Source organism: Neophocaena asiaeorientalis, unplaced genomic scaffold, assembly GCF_003031525.2.
Source record: "Neophocaena asiaeorientalis asiaeorientalis breed wild unplaced genomic scaffold, Neophocaena_asiaeorientalis_V1.1 scaffold102, whole genome shotgun sequence".
In the NCBI taxonomy this organism is placed as follows: domain Eukaryota; kingdom Metazoa; phylum Chordata; class Mammalia; order Artiodactyla; family Phocoenidae; genus Neophocaena; species Neophocaena asiaeorientalis.
In genome coordinates, this window is record NW_020175078.1 from 4,027,227 (window position 1) to 4,042,837 (window position 15,611).

At 36.8% G+C, this 15,611-nt stretch overlaps 1 protein-coding gene across 5 annotated transcripts in view; it reads right to left on the reverse strand.

Annotated features, from left to right (window-relative positions):
• The window catches only part of R3HDM1 (R3H domain containing 1), a 177,229-nt gene that overhangs the window by 43,433 nt on the left and 118,185 nt on the right, over nucleotides 1–15,611 (reverse strand). For 4 of the 5 annotated variants that reach the window (XM_024764119.1, XM_024764118.1, XM_024764117.1 and 1 more), the window contains 2 exons: nucleotides 14,500–14,784; nucleotides 8,111–8,234 (listed from right to left, as the gene is read on the reverse strand). In XM_024764119.1, coding sequence (XP_024619887.1) covers nucleotides 8,111–8,234; nucleotides 14,500–14,784 — 409 coding nt within the window. The remainder of the gene's footprint in view (nucleotides 1–8,110; nucleotides 8,235–14,499; nucleotides 14,785–15,611) is intronic. The other variant, XM_024764116.1, reaches the window with a different exon arrangement.

A 15,611-nucleotide genomic window follows, 5' to 3' on the forward strand; every position in this document is an offset into this window, starting at 1 on the left:
CTGGTTTCCATTCTGCAACCCAGCCCAAACACAAATTTAGCCCAAATCCCTAAGCATTTTCATTCAGAATACTACATAATTATCATTTCTTCGATAGCACGACAAGGCAATAATAGTAGCTAAAATTTACATGACATCCACTAGGTTTTAGGTACTGTTCTAAGCACTTTCATATGCTAACTCTTTTACTGCTCCCAATCTCATGAAGTCTATCTCCATTTTTCAGATGAAAAAAAAAACAAAAGCACAGAGAGGTTCACATTTTGTCCAAGGTTACCAGCTGTTAAGTGCTGTAGCTGGGATTTGCACATAGTAGTCTGATTGTAAACTTTACTCTTCTCGGGGAAAAATGCTGAAGTAGAAAGAGTACTACAGTAACACTGCTCAAATAAGCAGAACACTTAAACACCTGACCTCCTTCCATTTTCTGAGAATTTTGGTTAATGAAGACTTTTACTGTAGTTTAACAGAAGTTAAACAGAGTCTAAGTCTTAACAGAAATTTAATTATAGGAAAACAAAGAATTATTGTAAATAATCAACCAGGAAAGTTTATTTTTTTTCATTTGAAGATTATTTGTGAGTATTAAGTGTTGTTACCTAAAACAGAATCAGAGTGAAAGGTGGTTGAGCAGTTAGTCCAGACTGGAGCTATACAAACTTCCGGGCTGGAAACAAGACCAGGTGTCACAGGGTTTCCACCACTCCCCAGATGCATGGTTTGTGACCTCTTTATTTCAAGGTTACATTTCTTTGTCTCATTATAATAAGATTTCACATGTATATAAAACAACGGGGAAGGGGAAGACGACACTCAAATGGTGACACAGTTCAGGTTCCATGTTCCCTGGTCTGGGTCTCTCACTCAGCCTGAGCATTTCCACGTCAATCTCCAATGTTCCTCTTTGGGTTTTAGCTTTGCTATTTTACCTCAAAGCCTGCCTTTACTCAAAACGTATACTCTCCTGCCATATTCCGGATGAGTATACAGAAGATTTCTCCAGCAGAATTTTCATAAATGTGGCTCTCCTCTCCATCAAGTTGAACTGCTTTGCCAAGAAGGGAGCTTTTACCAATGGGGCAATGCCAGGTTTAACCTGGACACTGTGTATATAAAGGGGCATGTCCTGTAACAGGGGTGAGCCCTTCAAGTTCTTGTGAAGCAATGGCTCTTTTCTACATACTGAATAAGCTTTACATTCATTTTTACATTCCAGGCAGGAAAACCCACGAGGTTTGAGGTTTGAACCACACTGAACAGGAAGCTGTCAGGGGCTGAGGAATCTTTCTAACTTAAAAAAAAAAAAAAAAAAGCAAAAAGCATCATTTAACATTTGATACATTGTATGGCTGGTATCCCAGGAAGGAAATTCTACTGGCATTAGGACAAGTACCTGAACTGTTTTTCAAGAAGTCATGATGTTTGATCACTCATTCCAATACTTAACGACAAACAACAGTCCAGTAACTAGTTACAAAGTATATAATTTTAGAGTATACTCTCTAAAGAACATGATATTAAATGCTGCAAAAATATTACTGGACTTTTTTTGAATGACATAAGACCATGGGATCTATGTTGGTTATTAAAGTTACTATAATCACAAGCAAAACTAGAAATATTCACTTGGAAAGCACTAAAAAAGACAAGAAATGCACATCATTCTACTAATCCAATTAAAGATAAGCCCCTTACTATTGTTTATGCAAGACAAAATCATTAATAGTTTATTAGCAACATAAAGGACCATGTAATTACAGACATGCCTCACTTATGCACACTTACTTAATAAAATTTACATCTTAAAGAACTGTTCAAGTTGCTTTAAACCTGTGTTTAAACATTCACGCTGCAGAGCATCAACTGTTACAGTGGCACTTATTAGAGAAGTGGCACTGTGCTTCAGGTTCATTATCTAAGTATTCAGACCAAAGGAAGGGAGGGACATAGCTCTGATAGTTTCAAAAGTATAGTTTGAAGACTGCCAAGTATGAGAAAAAAAATCCAATGATCTGGAAAAGAGGGAGAAGGTTGAAGATTAGGAAGGGTAAAGTAGATTCCTAGAGAATGAAAAATACCACTATGTTTGAAAAATGCTACAAGAAGAGTATTTCCAGTATTCTGACGCTCAATACATCCCCAACTTGGCTACTACCTAAATTATTCTTTCCTCAATAAAGTGTGTTTCAGTACATCATAATTAAAAAAAAAAATCCCTCCTGTGATATATCTGGATTTAACCTGGGTGTAAGAGGAAAATAGAATATCTTTTATAGAAATTTGTGAGTATTGTGGGATAGCATCTATTTTGTAAAGCAAGCAATGCCTATATTAAGTGATACCAAACAACAGAATATAAACACCCAGATCTCAATATAAGGTATTATTTAACACTGACATTCTCCTTTGTTAAAGGACTGCACTGTGGCAATATTATCCCGTTTCTTCCAGCACTTTCAGAGGAAACCACAATCAATTTTGCAAGCTGAGAGAACTAGGACAATATAAATTGATGGCTCAGGCTCTTCCCCCGAGGGCTCCAAAGAATATTCTATTTTTAACTCTCTTTCACTTCAACAGAGAAGAGAGCAAGAAGGAAACACAGTGCTCAGCAGAAAAGTATTGCACCTGCTTTAACAGGCTAGTTTTATTTTATACAGGTGATCTCAAATAGCATTTGTGTTAAAGGAAAGCATTCTTAATAATACGGATTAGACATAATTAGAAAGATAATAAAAGAAATTGAAGAAGTGCTTAGTCAGAACAGCCATTTAATAAATCTAAGGTTATTTCATTTAACAGTATTATTAAATTTTTTCAAGACTGAATTTGTACAGCAGAAGCACTGTCAGGGTAGATTCTTCCTTTTTTGGATGAGCCATTTTGCCAACTTTAAATTTAATTGTAACTAGGTATCTACAAGACAGTTTGTGAGAACTGTTTCCAAATCACCAAAATCTCAAGTTTGCAATCTGGTTTGTCTTATGTTTGCGGCACTATTCTAGTGAGCAGGCAAGTTCAACTAAGGATAGTCTGTTAGGTGAATATGGAAGAACACACAGCTGCCAGCACATCTTTGCTATTCTTCTCCTCTATCACCCTCTGCTCTCCTACTTCTGTGCCTGAAATAAACATAAATACAAACATAAAAAACAAATCTAATAAAAACAGCCACACAGAGGTTATAGCTCAAAGCTATTTAAATGACAGTCCTGTGGAAGAGGGCATACGACTCAAGGAAATCTGTGGGTACTTACCAGATACATTTGGCTCCAGTGGCGGCAGGTTAATGGAGAAGGGAAAAGGGAAATAGGTGGATTTGTAGGTAATATACAATGTTTAAGTCTGAGCTGGTCAGGCAATGCTAAGAAATGTTTACAGAAACAATGAAAAAACAAGGATAGTCAGCGCTACCACCCAGCAATATAAATACAAAATTCCTATTACTCAAGTCAAAAGTTGTCAGTAAAGAAACTGACTGTGTAGATAGAGTCCCTATTTGACATAAGTAAATCTCTTATCAATATCACCCCTCCTCCACTTATCCAATAGGGCCCTTTCTTCCTTGCTTGCCTTTTACACCCTGGTTACTTTTAAATTTGTGCCCTGCAATGCTGCCAGTATTCTGTGCACCTTACAGACTATTTAACCTGAAATGTTCCTCCTGTGGTTGTGGTTCATCAGGACCCTACTGTAGTCTGCTGGTTGGAAAGCTAAGATTAAAGGTATAAATGCATTGATAATCTTTGAATTTAACAGAGGTTGCAAAACTAAAATGATATTTAGTTCTATGAAGTCATTTTGCTTCCCACATGCATACAATATCACAGTTTGGAAAAAAATTAAATTATATCCCTTCAAGTAGCTTCAAATGCATTTACATGTCTTAGGTCCATTTAATGGCATGCATAATAATATTCCTAAAAAGTTATTTAGCAACAGGGAAAGAGATGTATTTGACTTTCGCTAATGAGTCTGGCATGCTTAAGAAATTAAACTTTTAAGAAAAGCTCCAATCAAAATTAATCTACCATTCAAATCTGCTTTGGAAAAGAAATTAAAGCAAAAGCTTTCATGAATTTTTAAAAGATAAATATATTAAGCCAAGGTTGTCACTTAAATTCAAATCCCTATTTCTGAGTATGATGCATGATTAAAAAGCATTACAATTAATGGAAAATATAAGCAAATGTTAATATACTTTAATACAGCATTAAAAAGAAAAAAAAAAAATGGCAGTGGAAACCTGAGTAAAAAGAAGCCAGGAAGCAGCTGAAAAAGAGACCGGTTCACTGTGAGAAATGTAAACCTCTCAGACAGTGCTACGGCCCCGAATCCAACAGCTCAGGAACAAGGCCAATTATTGCAAAATAGTCAACATATATGGTGAAGCTGCAAACTTTTCAAAAGAGTCATAAGAATGAAAGCAGCTGCATAGAAAACAGCCAGGCCTCATAAACCTAAAATCTCTGCTACAATTACTACCTGCAGGAAAAGTTTCTTTATAGTATACCAAGCTTCTTATATGTAGTATACTTCATAGTATTCGAGCTGTAAATTTTATGATAAAGGGTTAAGATAACAAATCCATATTACTGCAGCTGGCAAGTAACCAGATCTTTTGAGATCTTTGCTTGTATGGCTCCAGTTTTGACAGTATGTCACTAAGCTACTGCACACCAGTTCTCCAATGTTCCACCTTTCTGAACTAGAAATGACTCACGTAAGACAGACACACAGAATCATGGAATTTTAGAGTACACAGAGGCTTCAATAGACGATACAGTAAAACTCCTTTACTTTGCAAGTGAGTAAATGGAAACCCAGAGGCTTTAAGTGATACACCTAATACCACTTAAATACAAATAAGGGTTGTCAGGATTTGACTCCTATTTTGTTTTCTTTCATGTTATATAATACATTGTCCAAAAGGCCTTATGTAGCCAGAATTTCTTCTGCTTCTGTTGACAGGGGCTGACTCAACCTTGTTTTAATGACCATAGTAGTTTTACATTCATAACAAAGAATTTGTACATTTATTCCCCAGCAGTAATGTTAGTACTGATTTCAATTCAGTCCCCATAATAGATCGGTTTATTGTCAAGGAGATCAACAACTAGTGCAGTTCTCTGGTACACACTTGCATGGAAGACCAAAGGCACTTTATCCTTGAGATATTTCCCCAACCTCCTTCCTGCCCCCAAAAGGGAAAATAACAAAAAATCCTATATTTCTATTGCCCATACCCTACCTGATCTAAGAGTATTTGATTCAATTGGGTTCGTTAATTTAGGGCAAAATTTCTTTAGAGTCATATACAAACATTTAAGAATTATTTTTTTGTATGTACCTCAGTGAAAAAAAATTGTTCCAAGTTTATCAATGCTTTCATCATTTGGCTGAATTATTAGTTTCACCCTTTTATGTAATAAAACAATATGCTTCTTGACTAAATGTTATTTGACAAGAAAAAGAAAAGTAAGGGATGTAACAAATTATTTCTAATTTTAATCAGATGGGGATGATGGAATGTAGAGAAATATTACAAGGAAAAAAAAATGAAATCCAAAAAGTATGATGTTTGCATATAAAAATGTAAATTACTGAGAAAGAAATTGCTATAAATCTGTACAGAAAATCAGAACAAAAAGTTCCTGTGTCCATTTCCCAGTGCATTTCACTTTTCTGTTAGGAGACACACAAACATAAACGCACATTTTTTCTGTCAAGTTTGACATAAAAAATAACCGTTGGCTAACAATAAAAAAATCTTTAGATTATATAATCATCCAACTCCTACTAATTCTTCAAAAAGGTTCAGTATAATTACCAACACAATACGTGGCACTGGCACAACTGAACTTTTTCTTTAACGGGAAATTTTCTCTTCTACTTATTAGCATAACAGCATTTCTTTCGCTTTCATGTAAGGGTGCTCTGAGGATTTATTTCTCTTCTATTCTTCAAACTGAATGACATGAAACCAACTCTAGTTATAAAGTGTTATATTATGACTGACTCTCTTCCCAGACCGGGGCACGAACCCCTATCCCCTGCATCGGCAGGCGGACTCTCAACCACTGCGCCACCAGGGAAGCCCATGACTGACTCTTAAGAGTCAAACACAATGTCAAAAGTCATTCAGACACACGCACTTTTCTGTGCCTGTACTGTCTAGATGCAATCTGACTTACTGTTTCCTTCCTTCTCACCATAACCAGCATTAGGAAAAACCCCACAATTGAAACATCACCGATGACAAACATATGCCATCTGTCATGTAGATATTTTGGCCCTGAATTAGGAGGCGTAGCATTTACAGTTGCTGTCCATTAAGTGGGAATATTTTTGAAAGAGAGGCATTTGCATGAGCACACTGGTCCTACCTGTGATTAAAAGTTTTAATTTTGTAGGCAGTTTGACAATGGAGAGGAATAAAAATTTTGCCGTGAAAACGAACAGAACTAAGAAGCCCACACAAATACAGAACAAAGTTTCTTTGCCTGCCTCATTAATAGGGTGTACTAATGAACTAATAAGTTAACTAGTCACATGCAAGATATTTGAATGGGGAAAGTTAAGACAAATTTTTTTTTTATTATCATAACATTAGCTGTAATCTGTATTGTAATTTTGGAAGAAAAAAATCATGACAATTATGATAATGAAAAGTCAGTCATGGAGGCTCAGGAAAACTTAGGAAATAATTTCTATTAGAATAAAACAACAATGTATTTAAAGTTAGTGAGCAGTGTCATCACCAATGTGCCCAGGTATAAAGGACAGCTTCTGATGCCTTTCAAAATTAGAGAATATACTAGTTTAGGTTATTTGAAGTGGAATGTATTATTAAAGTTTAGGAACAGAGGACAAATTCTAAGTTGGCCAAAATGACCATTGTATACACTCAACATCCTTTGGAAGAACATTTGTCACACATACAATACAAGGCCAGTAACATGAAAAAGGGAAAAACCTACACATTAAGTACAAGACAACTCCTGAGAGCAAGACTGAGGACCTGTAGGTTCCCCTGCTGGGGAGATATAAATAAGAGTAATATCTGGTAAAGGAAGTTGATGAGTCACAATGATGAGTGAAGACTGCACAAGTGAGGAGAGGTAAGAACACTTCTCATCAGACCGCCCAGTGCAGATGTCTTTCTCCTGAAACTGTGGAACCCCTTAAGAGTTCCACACATTATCAAGAGCAAGAAACTGCATAAGTAGAGGTGGAGGGTTATGTGGCCTCAGCTAATCATGTTGACATAGTCTGAGCACCCTCAAATGGTGACAAGCAGCTAAAAAGGATTCAAAGAAACCAATAAAAATTCTCCTTCAACACCTAGAGTTATAAAAGGCTGAAAAGAATACCTTATTAAACATCTGGGGCAGAAGTACACATGTAGGTGGGAAGCATAGAGAGGAATGAGTTCAGTCAAATTAGTAAGGTAGCTTTTATACTGAGATCACAGTTGTTTCCACGGAATGCTTAAAGAAAATTTGAAAGGGGCAAAAGAAAAACTATCTTTTCAGTTCTAATATGTTTGATATGCTTAGGATTAGACTGCATTTGGTTTCAAAATACCTTTCACTATACAACCACAAAAACAAAACACAAAAAAGATGTGTAAGAACTTCGTTCCTTTTAAGGCACTCCTGCGGAGACTAAGACATCAAAATATCTTCACTAGGCTAGAATTCTCAACCAAAGTTAGGTCATTCTGGTCCTTGTTTTTGGTTAGCTGTTCAGCAGACATCTTAACTCGCCTTGTCTGCCTTTTGCTGTTTACCACAGGTGGATTAACAGGCTGTAGAGGAGGCTTCAGCTACAATGGCAGTGAGTACCTGGAAGCTGCTCACCTGGTACAATCTTCTCATTATGGCTTCCAACTCTTTAGTATAGAAACCTGACACTCTGGTATTCCCTGGAGGGTGCTAAGATCGGCCCACTCTTTTCATCTCACTGGTTTGCATATTCATAGGTATGCACCTGTCTGAAACCTTTGACAGACTGAGTGTGGCAGTATCTTAACAGTAAGACTGAAATAAAAGCAGGATGAAAAAACAGCAATACCGAAAGCTAAGAATTCCTAACCTCACATACTCACCTGCCTGCTGTGCAGGCTGTGGCAGTGGTTGGTTTAGATGTGAACTGTAATGGACAGAAGGGACTGGGCGATACTGAGGTTGACTGGAGTGGTAGTGGCCTGGAGCACAATAACAGGCTGGCATCTAGGATAAGCATTAAGGAAAAAAGAAAAAATCAATTTTACTTTTGCAGCAGAATTTTTTTTTTTCCTGCCAGGAATATTGGAGTGTAATGAGTAATAATTCTCCCAAATAGTAATCATCTGAAAACTGATTTTCTTAGCTTTAAATTTACCTGAAAAAAATTTTTTTTAAATTTCAAACATAGTATACATAACAAAACACACCTACCAATTTGCCCACCGATCAGATTTGGTAGATTTAAATTTTGGGGCCATATTTGTTTCAGATTTTTCTCTCTTTTACCAAGTACTACTGAAATAGCTAAGTCTCACTCCAACATTCCTTTTGCTCTATATCCCATAGAAAAAGCATTATTCTGAAGTTGGTATATATCATTCCCATAAATGTTTTTAAGCTTCTAGTGTGTGTGTAATATTATCCATACACACAATTGTTGAGAATTTTAAAAGTGTACATTTATGGTACTCTATATAACTTCTTGCAACTTATTTTGCAATTAACATTGTTTTTGAGACTCATTTTGGTTGAGGCACAAATCGCTAGCCCATTCAATTTAACTGCTGAACAGCAATCATCACATAAATAAGCCAGTTTATCCATTCCTACACTAATGCACACTTGCACTGGTTCCATTCTTTAATTTTTCTCATATTTCTAATACAAATTAAAATGCCAATACAAATTTTGTTTGTCAATTATACTTAATAAAGCTGGAAAAATGCCAATAAGACTGTCTTGATTTAGTTTTCCCTCCAGAGCTATCTGTATCAGCTGTGAATTTCTCTAAAAGTTATCTGATCTGGTTCGGGGTGAAGAATAAACAATTAATCCAATGATATGGAAGTATGTGTTAACTTTATTAGGTTCATGGGTTCTCTTAGGTTCTGCTTATCTGATTGGGTTACTTCTAAAAGACCAGAGATCTGTGGAAATCTTAAAGAGTGCCCATTTCATCTAGAAACCAGCCAAGCACAGAATTCCTGGATCAGTTGTAAGCCAAGAGTCGCCTAAATTTTCTGTAATATTCTTCTGTTTTTGAAACATTAGACACAATATACATGTGATCCCTTAATTTTTCCTGGAGGTATCAGCAAGCAACAGATATATCCTGATTTCGGATCTAATCCATTATTATACTTTTCAGTATGTGTGATGTGTATAAATAATACATTCTTTTCTCCCAATTAAAAAAAGAAAAAAAGATACTACTAAGGCAAAAATTATAACATCAAATTTTTCTTTATAATGTATATACATGCAATATATATGACAACAATAGCACAAACAATGGAGAGAGGGTAAATGGAATTATACTTTAACATGACTAGTACATTTTTCTTGGAGTTTTATATGAACTCAAAGTAGATTTTGATAAGCTGAAGATAGCTATCATAGTCCCTAAGGAAACCACATAAGCACAAGATTCAAAGGGCTGTAGACAAAAAGGCAACAGAAGAGATAAAACAGAACCCTGAAAGAATTCAAATAATATAAAGGAACGAAAGCAAGAAGACAGGAGTAAAATACAGATATGACAAATGGAAAACAAATAGCAATGTGGCATACCTACATCTAACCATGTCAGTTGATATATTAAAGATAAAAGGACTAAACACTCCCAGTCAGACTGAATAAATCAGCAAATACCAACTATATACTGTATGTGAACAACATACTTTAAAGACTGCAAATAAGAGGATGGAAAAAGACATATCATTTAAGTGCTAATCAAAAGAAGCCACTAATATTAAAGTCAGATAAAACAGGTTTCAAGGACTTCAAGATCAAAGTTGGAGGACTCACACTTTCTTTCTTTTTTTTTTAACATCTTTATTGGGGTATAATTGCTTTGGAGGACTCACACTTTCTGATTTTAGACCTTACTAGAAAGGTACAGTAATAAAACAGTGTAGTACTGGCTAAAGATATAAATAGTGTAAAAACGAGAGTTGAGAAATAAACTCTTACACTTATGGTCAACTGATATTCGACAAGGGTACCAAGATTATTCAGCGGGAAAAGAAAAGTATCTTCAACAAAGGATGCTGAAATAAGTAGACATACACATGCAAAAGAATGAAGTTGGACCCTTACCTCATACCACACATAAAAATTAACTCAAAAGAGATAAATGCCCTAAATATAGGAGCTAAAACCATAAAACTCTTAGCAGAAATCAGGGATACATTTTTATGACCTTCGGTCTGGAAATGGTTTCTTACATATGACACCAAAAGCATGAGCAACAAAATGAAAAGATGGATAAAGTGAACTTCACCAAATAAAAAAAAAACTTTTATACATTAAAGACATTATCAAAAATGTGAGAAGACAACCTACAGAATGGGTGAACATATTTGTAAAACACACATCTGATAAGGGTCTAGAATCCAGAATATACAAGGAATTCTTACAGCTCAACAACTAAATGACAATCTGATTTAAAGACAGGCAAAGGACTTACACATTTCTCCCAAGATTGACAATGGCCAACAAGCACATGAAAAGATGATCAACATCACTAATCATTATAGACATGCAAGTCAAAACCATGAGATAACCACTTCACGCCCACACGATGGCAATAATAATAATAATGGTAAATAACAAATGTTGGCAAGGATGTGGAGAAATTAGAACCTTTATACACTGCAGGTGGGAATATAAAATGGTTCAGACACCATGGAAAACAACCTGGCAGTTCCTCAAAAAGTTAAACATAGAATTATCATATCATCCAGTAATTTTTTCCTAGGTATATACCCAAAGAAATGAAAACAGATACTCGAACAAATCCAAGAACCTACATGCTCATAGAGCACTATTTACAATAGGCAAAAGGTGGAAACATCCCAAATTCAATAATGGTTGAAGATGAACAAATTGTGGTATATATATAAAATGGCATATTATTCAGCCATAAAAAGGCATGAAGTACTCATACATGCTACAACATGGATTAACCCTGAAACATTACATTAAGCTAAAGAAGCCAGACACAGAATATAACATATTGCATGACTCCATTAATATGAAGTATCCAGAATGGTAAATCCATTCTTTATAGAGAATAAAGACTGATGGTTGCCAGGGGCTGGGGGGTGAGGGGAATGGGTATGAACTTTTCTTTTGGGGTGATAAAAATGTTTTGGAACTAGACATAGGTGATGGTTGCAAAACATTGTGAATGTACTAAATGCCACTGAATTGTTCACTTCAAACTGGTTAATTTTACATTATGTGAACTTGATCTAAAAAAACAACCACAGGGCTTCCCTGTTGGCGCAGTGGTTGAGAGTCCACCTGCTGATGCAGAGGACACGGGTTCGTGCCCCAGTCCGGGAAGATCCCACATGCCGTGGAGCGGCTGGGCCCATGGGCCATGGCCGCTGAGCCTGCGCTCCGCAACGGGAGAGGCCTCTCCGTACAGTGAGAGGCCCGCGTACCGCAAAAAAAACCCAAAACCAAAAAAACAAACAAACCCCCCCCCCACATAACACTGAAATGATAGAGTACAAAGTCTTTTCAAGTACAGACAAATCATTCCCCAAGAGACTACATGCTGGGACATGAAATAAGACTCAACAGGTTCCAAAACACTGAAAGCTTAGAGTAGATTCCCTGACCATATGTGACTAAAATAGAAATCGGTAACCATAAGCCCCAAACGTTTGGAAATTAACATGCTTCTAACGTAAATCATGGGTCTAAAAAGTCATAGAGGGACTTCCTTGGTGGCACAGTGGTTAAGAATCCACCTGCCAGTGCAGGGGACACAGGTTTGAGCCCTGGTCCAAGAAGATCCCACATGCTACAGAGCAACTAAGCCTGTGCGCCACAACTACTGAGCCTGCACTCTACAGCCCACGAGCCACAACTGAAGCCCGTGCACCTAGAGCCCATGCTCCGCAACAAGAGAAGCCACCGCAATGAGAAGCCCGCACTCCGCAACAAAGAGTAGCCCCTGCTCGCTGCAACTAAAGAAAGCCCGTGTGCAGCAACAAAGACCCAATGCAGCCAAAAATAAATAAATAAATAAATTTATAAAAAACAAAACAAAAAAACCTTATATTAGTAATACTTCAAATAGAAAATGAATAAACAAAACTAATGAAGCCCTAAGTTGTTTTTCTTTTTTCTTTTTTTTTTTTTTGTGGTATGCGGGCCTCTCCCGTTGCGAAGCACAGGCTCCGGACGTGCAGGCACAGCAGCCATGGCTCACGGGCCCAGCCGCTCCGCGGCATGTGGAATCTTCCCGGACCGGGGCACAAAGCCATGTCCCCTGCATTGGCAGGCAGACTCTCAACCACTGCACCACCAGCGAAGCCCTTCTAAGTTGTTTTTCTTTTAACATCGTCAAGAGAATTGATAAACCTCTAGTTAAACTAATAAAGGAAAAAGAAGACTGAAATTACTAATATCTTTAGATCCTGAAGATACTAAAAGTATAAAAAGGGGATATTACATATGAGCAACTCTATGCCAAAAAGTTTCACAACATAAATGAAATTGATACAAACTACCATCCAAAATGAAAAAGAAATTGTAACGGCCCTATATCTATTTAATACTAAAAAAGAAGAATTCATAATTTAAAAACCTTCCCTGCAAAAGAAATCCAGGTCCAGATGGATTCATTAGTGCAATTCTAGCAAATATTCAAGAAGAAATAACACCAAATCTACATAAACTTCTTTAGAAAATAAAGGAGGGAACACTATCCAACTCATTTTGAGGTCAGTACCACCCTGGGTACTACAACCTGAAAAAGACATTACAAGCAAACTACAGACTGATATCCTTCATGAACATACATGCAAAAATCCATAAGAAAATACTAGCAAATTGAACGCAGTGATATATAAAAAAGATAACTATATCATGATATATATATCACTATATATTGTGAGGTATGTTCCAGAAACAAAAGGTTAGTTTAACATTCAAAAGTCAAAGTAATTTACTGTATAAGTAGACTAAAGGGGAAAAAACCCCACATGATCACCTCAATAGATGCCAAAAAATTTTTTTTACAAGATTAATATCCATTCACGGTAAAGACTCTTAGCAAACTAGGAATATTAGAAAATTGTAGAAAAACCCCCACATATAGTATCACAGTTAATTATGAAATACTGAACGCTTACCCTTATGGGTGGAGACAAGGAAAGCATATGTACTTCCAAAACTTATATTTAAGTTAATACATGGATTCTAGAGATTTTTACTTCCCTCTGTTGTGTTGAAAGTATTCAACATAAGGACTCCTAGCTGATGTAATAAGGCAAGAAAAAGAAATAAAAGGTATATAGATTGGAAAGGATAATATATGTAGAATAATCAAATTTAGAAAGTCCACAGTTTAAAAGATCAGTATATAAAAAACAATTATATTTCTACATACTAGCAATGAACAAATAGAAAATAAAATTTAAAAATAATCCCCTTTAGAATATCACCTTAAAACATTCAATATTTAGGGATATATTAAAAAAATACGTGTAACACTTGTGTGATGAAAACTACAAAATACTGTTGACAAAAAATTAAGGAAGATCTAAATAAATGGAGAGAGATACCATGTTTGTGCATTGGACAATTCAATGGTGTTAAGATGTTAATTCTCCCCAAAATGATCTACCTCTTCTTAAAATGTATCATTTTATTTTTATAGTGCATTTACTTTACTGTGTTTCTCTTAAGCTAATTAGAACAAAAGAAACCTCTCAGAGTCAGAAGGAAACTCAAAGATCACATACTGTAACCCTCCAACTGAAGTGTCTACATGTCATGTGGTTTTCTAGCATGCACTTGAAAATCTCCAAAAGGGAAGATGACTACAAGCTTTGCTTACAGGTTCTCACAAATCCTAGCCATGCGAAATTAAAAATAAGCTCTCTAGGGGTTTCCCTGATGGCGCTGGGGTTGTGAATCTGCCTGCCAATGCAGGGGACATGGGTTCGAGCCCTGATCTGGGAAGATCCCACATGCCGCGGAGCAACTGGGCCCGTGAGCCACAACTACTGAGCCTGCGCGTCTGGAGCCTGTGCTCCGCAACAAGAGAGGCCGCGACAGTGAGAGGCCCACGCACCGCGATGAAGAGTGGCCCCTGCTCGCCGCAACTAGAGAAAGTCCTTGTGCAGAAACGAAGACCCAACACAGACAAAAATAAATAAATTAAAAAAAAACAAAAAACTCTCTAAAGTTAAAAGTGATCTTAAATGAGAGGCTTCCACAGGAGAGAAAAGATGAAAAACCAATGTACCTGTGGAGAGGGCTGTTGAATATATCCTTGCTGCTGGAGCACAGGCTGGCTGACAGGATGACCAGAGGCAGAATAGCCAGCAGTAGGGACTGGCTGCCCAGGTGGTAGCGGAGGAGGAGGCGGTGGCGGCGGTGGTGGAGGGGCTGCTGTCATGATATAACCAGACTGCTGTGGGGACTGAAGAACAACAGTGGACTGGAACATGGTGGCGTGAGGATCAGAACCATCTGCAGATGGCTGGCGGGCAAGACTCATGTGGCTAAACTGAGACCCAAGGTTGTCCTGCTAACAAAGGGAGAAGTCAGAAATCAGTAAGCTTTCCATACACAGACCAAGATTATCAAAGAAAAATACTTCATATATTTTAAGAAGAGTTGCAGTAGTATATATTACGGAAATCATGATCTACAACAGACATGACTTAATAGAAGAACAGCTTCAAGAAAATTAGAACTCTAAGGCAGCAAGGTAGGACTATTACAATGCTATCATTGCAAATTACTCATAAAATATATCTAACGGAAATGTATAGCATGCAGAAAAGAGTAGGGTGTAACATTACACAATAAAAAAATGAAAAGACACTATCTAAATAAAGACTAAAGGCACACTTTTATATTATACAATTAACATTTTCTGAAAGGACTTCGAAGACCAGGAGTCTAGCAGCGCACGGTACTAATTACTCTTTACTTTAAATCGGTGCCCTTCTTCCCAGAAGGCAAGATTCAGGTTCTATGCATTTCTGTATCTCCTCCCATACCTAACAATCAAATATACTAGCAGAAATGAAATAAAATATATAAAATCTACCCTCCCTGATGTACACTCTAATCTCTCAACAATAATTTGGTCATAAACTCTTCCATAGTGTTTATCCGTAAGTCAGATGTTAGACAAATATAATCCAAATGACAGTTTCCTACTGCTTTTGCTACTTAAGAGAGCCGGCAATGGTGCCCAGCCAAGAAAGGGTTACGATTTATATGCCATCTGACAAATGTTTCTCTGACTCAACAGCGTAAGGATCAATTCTGACTAGTCTACATAATATCACTGATATGACAATAATGGGGTGAAAAAGGCATTCCCTTGCTCCCACGGAGCCACAG